Source organism: Antrostomus carolinensis, unplaced genomic scaffold (assembly GCF_000700745.2).
Source record: "Antrostomus carolinensis isolate BGI_N321 unplaced genomic scaffold, ASM70074v2 scaffold3012, whole genome shotgun sequence".
Taxonomy (NCBI): Eukaryota; Metazoa; Chordata; class Aves; order Caprimulgiformes; family Caprimulgidae; genus Antrostomus; species Antrostomus carolinensis.
In genome coordinates this window covers 59898-65796 of record NW_010298751.1, presented here as the reverse complement: position 1 = coordinate 65796, position 5899 = coordinate 59898, and the positions used below count along the sequence as shown (strand labels likewise).

The 5899-nt window shown below is 52.9% G+C and overlaps 1 protein-coding gene across 1 annotated transcript in view; it reads right to left on the bottom strand.

The window, feature by feature from the left end:
- Window positions 1-3880: 3880 nt before the first annotated feature.
- Window positions 3881-5899, bottom strand: part of VPS53 (VPS53 subunit of GARP complex) — a gene marked incomplete at its 5' end in the record, with an annotated part of 59567 nt that continues 57548 nt past the window's right edge. The window contains 2 exons of the mRNA XM_010162528.1: window positions 3881-4183; window positions 4541-4645. Coding sequence (XP_010160830.1) covers window positions 4013-4183; window positions 4541-4645 — 276 coding nt within the window. The remainder of the gene's footprint in view (window positions 4184-4540; window positions 4646-5899) is intronic.

Here is a 5899-nt window from a genome sequence, read left to right as displayed (position 1 = left end):
GCACGTTGCTGAAGAGGTTTGGATGGGCTTGTCCAGCCCTGCGGCTGCTCCCGCCCTCCCAAACTGCCGCGCCACGAGGCTTCCCCAGAGCCTCGAAAGCTCCACGTGCTGCAAGTGGGGCTGGAACAAAAGCTGATTTTCCTCTCCCTGCAGGATCGAGACCCCGATGGCAGCACCATGGGCTCCCTGCATCCTGCCAGGAACAGGAGGGCACCGCCGCTTCCCAGGGCCTGAGCACAGGGAAACCGCGGTACCTTAGTGCTGGTGTCTCTGTATCCAGGTGAGGTGGGGGCCCAGGGAGCCCCCCGCCATCTCTGTGCTCTCAAAGGTGAAGCTGGCAACATACTCAAGCCCACGTTCTCCCACCTGGACTCCAGCTCAGGACCAGTGGAGTTGCTCTGGCTGAGAGAAGGGAACAAGCACAGGCTTTAACCTCCAAATTTTGGGTGAGGGCAGCACTAGCTGGCGTAACCAGCCCCAGCGGAGCAGGCGCGGGGAGAGACGCCTTCTGCCAAATCCTTTTCTGACACAGCCCAAAGACAAATGTTTCAGCTCATTTTCCTAAGTGCAGCAGAGCCGTGGCCTGACGCTGCCGAACAGCATCCACGTCTGCCGCCCGCTCAGCTGCCGCCAAGAAAAGGCTTGTGGAGACTTGGACATCGTCACTCGGATGCTCGAAGTCACGGCTGTAAATCTGTTGAAAGAAATAAACACCCGTGTCACCCGGCGCAGGCTGCTCCTGCCCAAGGGCGGAGGGGGCAGGACCAGTAGGAGAAAAGCAAATGAGTCATTAATTCTCCAAGTGAAAGAAACTCCTCACACATCAGGCATCGTGTGGAAAAAAGGCACTACCTCTTAATTCATTTCAAAAGAAAAATTAGGATCTCGCAGAAATCTCCCCAGCAGTTAAAGTCAGAAATGATCCCATTATTTAGGGGCACAAGGTCAGCTCTGCTGAAGCACCTGCACAATGTGGGGAGCTGCTGTGAATGCGGACGCTGCCCGCGGGGAGTTGTTTGCTGGAGTGGCAGAAGGTGGAAAAGCCAGGAGAGAAGCTGCAGGAGAGAGCAACAGCGAGGGACAGACAGAGCTCTGGGTACAGTGAGGGACAGACAGAGCCCTGGGTACGGTGAGGGACAGATGGAGCTCTGGGTACGGTGAGGGACAGACAGAGCCCTGGGTACGGTGAGGGACAGCACGGAGCCCTGGGTACGGTGAGGGACAGACGGAGCTCTGGGTATGGTGAGGGACAGCACGGAGCCCTGGGTACGGTGAGGGACAGCACGGAGCCCTGGGTACGGTGAGGGACAGACGGAGCTCTGGGTATGGAGCATTTGGGTGAGGTCCAGCCCTGGGGGTTTGCTGTGTGGCAGCTGTACAGAAAACACCCAGCAGATGAGCATCAGTAACCATTTAATTCATTTTAGTGTCACACTCTGACGTACAGCCAGAATTACACCTCGGCCAAAAAACGTAAAAAGTGGCATTTTATACAGAAAAAAAAAAAACCAAAAAAAACCATCCTTTATTCCCTGGAGATGTCAACCCCAAACAGCCAACATACACACACAGACGTGCCCAATCTGATAAACACCCAAGACAAAAGCCTTACACTGAAAGTAGAAAAAAGCAGACTTGCTCTCTAAAAGTGGAACTGCAAACACCCAGACCTGGAGCATTCTTCAAAGGCTGAAACTAAAAATTCATTTCTCCTTTTATTTCCTCTTATCTCCAGAATGAAACGTGTAGAATGAAAAGGGGGAAGCCTTCAGGGAAAGACAAGCGACGATAACTCGAACATCATCTTCAGCTATTCCTAATTCAGTTAGAGTCATCCATAGACAGAGCAAAGAAAAATTTATCTCAAATAAATTATTCATCCCTCCATGGGAATAATGAATCTCTGCAAACCCGTGTTCCCTCCTCCCCAGCTATTGCATTTGGTAACGTGTGAACCATCCTGCACGTGCACCTGGAGATAATCTGTCCCTGGGGAACGGCCGTTCATAACCCCAACGTGCTTTCAACCACCGTTCCTTCTTTTGTCATCCAAAGTGAAATCAGGAGAGGAAATAAACGAAGCAGCAGCAGACTCGGGAAGATTTGTAGAACTGGAGTGATGAAAAGCTGCTGTCCCTCCCCACAAGTGTGGTTACTGCTGCTCTGCAATGGAGTAGAGTACCACTAATGACCCTGCAGCCAAGCACCCACATGCCACAGCCAGGACCCAGCCTGGGGACCCCTGAAAATAAATCCTGGAGAGTCAGTGTCAGTGAACCTGTCAGTGCTCACCCTGCTGCAGCGGCAGATCGCTCTGAGCAGCGTTAGAAAACCCGACCAGGGAGGATTTCATCTCTGTGGATTTGTTCTTTCTGCTTGAACCCTGTGATCCAGCACAGCCTGACCTGCTGGCTGTGCAAAGGGAGGACAGGATTTTACCAAGCCCGGCACCAAACATGCCCTCCCACAGCCACAGGGTTGAGGGAAGGGGCAAAGCCAGCACCAGGCTGCACCCAGGAGGGGACAGTGCTGACGCACGAACAGACAGACATAGCGTGAGCCCAGCCTCTGCCTCACTTGGGATTTCTCATTTCACCTCCTCGCTGCCTGGTCTTACCAAAGATCTGGGTTTGGCTGGACAGAGCTCATTTTCCTGGTCCATCTGTCCCTAAACCTGCATGGGATTCAATCATTCATGGCTGGGCATATGCCTTCAAAGTCCCCCCAAAAAGAGTACAGAGGGGTTGGGGAAGAAATCCAGCGCTGCTCATGACAAGGTGATGTCTCCCTGCACTGACACTCTTGGGGGAAGCTCACACAAAGGGCAGGGCACAGATGTCCACTGACCCCAACCCTGCTCCATGCTGGTCTTGTGGCTGAGTTATCTGGAACATTTCACCTCTGGTTCTCCTCCTCTCTGCACTGGTACAAGCTGAGGCTTGGAGGAGGGAGAGGAGGAGAGGAAGGCCCTCAAAGTCTGAGGCTGGGTTAAGGATCCCATCCCAGGAAGAGGCCCAGGTTCCCTGTTAAAGCCAACATTTCCAACACCTCTCCTTGCAGGGCAGCAGAAGTGCCAAAGGGACACACCCATGCTTGGGGACATGCCGGCTGGGCTGGCAGGAGAGCGAGGGGCTGGTGCTGTTTGGCGCTTGCTCCATGAACGGCCCTTTGTGGAGAGGGGGAGAAATGTGGTACAGGAACTCCCATCGGGGACAGCAGGCGAGTCCAGCACACGCAAGAGAAATAACGAGCAGCTGGAGATGGGCTCCACAGATGTCTGCTTTGGCCTTTAAGCTGTAAGAGTGACCGAGGCTGCCGGCTTGTTGGCAGGAGGTTTGCCAAGGTGCAGAAGGCATTATGAATTCAGCCCTTTCCTCCTGTTCTGAAAAGGATTTGCCTTGCTGTTTTACTGGTGGTTTATGCACACCTGTCCTGGGAGCAGGGGAGAAATTTGGGCTTGTCTCCTGGGCATCCCACTATTTCAGTGGAGCTGCAGATGCCTGGATCCCAGCTGTTAAAGGGTTGGGGCTTTTTTTTTGGTGGTGGTGATGGTTTGGGGTTGGCTCCCTCTCCCCCTCTGCAATAATAATGAAACAGAGGAACCCCTCCACAGTGGAGTGAGCAGTAACACTGAGCACTCAGGCAAAATCCTCAAGAGCTCAGCCAGCCTGAAGGCTGAGACCCCAAATGAATCACAAATGATCGAATTCTCTGATTCGATCTAAACCGTTTTTATAGCTGCTGACTTCCAGGTACCTCTATTTTCTCCACCAGTGGACCCAGCCATGTCCTGGCTTTTTTTTTTTTGCCAAGGGCAAACACCTTGGTCAGATCCTCGTTTGGTCTGAGCGGAGATGCAGCGCCACGGTACACGATGGTTAAGAGATCACAGGACATGGAATTGATGGGACAGGGATTTTTCAGCAGCATACTGTAAGTCATAATAAGTCTGATGAGCTTTGCTCCCAGTCACAGCAGCTAGTCCTGAGCAACAGAGTTTCCTTCTGCTCCATTACAGTCTTTTTTTGATGAGTTTCTCCAGTTTTCGTATCCGAGAGGACTCCTGCTCAGGCGTAGGAGTGTTCAGCGACAGGGAGCCGGCGTTCTCCACGCCGGATGGGGGAGCCGGGAGGCGCTGGCGGAAGAGGTCCAGCATGCTGCTCTGCTCGCTCCTCTTCAGGCCCTGTGAGAGCAAAAGAAGAGCAAAGCGAGTCAGTTAGGCTTTGCTGATCAGGGTGTGCGTGAGAATAGCTGCAGGAGAGCCCATTTCAAACCTCAACCTTTTGTTCACCCACCAAGAGCTGTCTGTAGACCTCTGGATGATCCAGAGACAACTGAGCTCAGCCCCAGGAGGCAGAGCAGCTACGAGCATGGTTAAGTGAACTGAAAAGCTCTTCTTCAGCAGCAACTCTACAGCCCTTCAGAGAGGACACACTCACCTCAGAGTGCTTTGCCCACTCCCAAACCCCTGAAAGAAGTCCCCAAGAATCTGCCTGCAGTGCTAGCAGATGAGCAGAAACCCCGTGGGACTGGTTCTAACCTTCATGTCCAGTATCTTCTGGAAAGTGTCTGTGCTGCAGTCAGCAAGGAGCTTGATGTAGTTGTCGACAAACACAACTGGGGGCTCGTGTGGAGCCATAACCACCTGCCGAGACAAGAAAAAAAGAGATCAGACAAATTCTGTGAGTTAAAGCCGATGCTCAGTGAACTCAGGCACACAAGTGACACCAGGACTGGCTTTTAAAATAAAAAGCTTAATTAACAAGTAAGAGGCTGTACGTGCTGCTAGTAATTGAGGGGGAAAGGTGAGGGAAGAGTAAAGTAAGGAGCAGGGAAGAACATGGGGTCTCTTCCTGCACGGTCAGTAGGTCAGTTGCCTTCAGACCCAAGGGGCTGCACAACATGTTTCAAAGAGCAGCAGGACTTTGTCTGTAGGCCTGTGGACTGGTGGGCACTGGTGCATTGGCAAAGCTCAAGATTTTATCTTGTTGCATGGGGAAGACTAGCTGCGGAGTCACCTGAGGGAGAAAGGCAGTGCTGGTGGTGGTGGGAACACTGAGAAAGTCCCCAGCAGACCAGCAGCCTGGATGCAGCCCAGACACTCACTTTGGCTGTGCATCCCTCTCGCTCCCTCCTGCCTGGAGGCAGAGCAGAGGCAGCATGTGGCAGGGGAACCTGCAACACTCTGCAGTCACTCCCTGCGTCCCCAGGACAGTGTGGGGCAGGGCAATCTGCCCCGTGGTCCTCCTGCTTCTGATGTGTAACCCAAGGGGTGAGCAGTGCCACACGAAGCCACTCTGTCCTTTGGGTGCAGCTCCTCCTGTACACGCCCCAGGGGAGACTGGGCTGCAGCGTGTGAACCCCCCACCGATGTCTGCCCCGGAGCAAACACCCTCTTAGTCCCAGCAACGGTCAAGTCACGAGAAAACCATTAAAATAGCCTTGAAGTTGGAAAGATGATTACTCATTGTTGTATTTTCCTTACGTAAGCAGCGAGCTCCACAGAGAACACGTCTTCTGATAATGCTGGGCAGCAAACCCACCTTACTGGGGAAGCGTGTGCGAATGTGGGGCTGCAGGCAGGGCGGGAACAGCACAGGACCAGACTCTTCCCTGTCTCTGAAAACATTTCCATATGTTCCCACTGACCCAGCTCACCCCACACTATATTCTGTCACCGAGACATTTCTTTCTTTCCCTGCACTTCAGACCAATGAAACATCATAGCCATGTATACACTTATAAATCCTTAATTTACAGCCCTTGTAAAAATCTTCTGCCAAGATGAAAAGCTGGAACTTCAGACAGCGTAGCCAGAGGAGAAAGGAAACAGCTCTGTGGGATGTGTGCACCCTGACACCCTCCTCCCAGCTTGCATCTGTGCTTTGTAGGGCTGAGC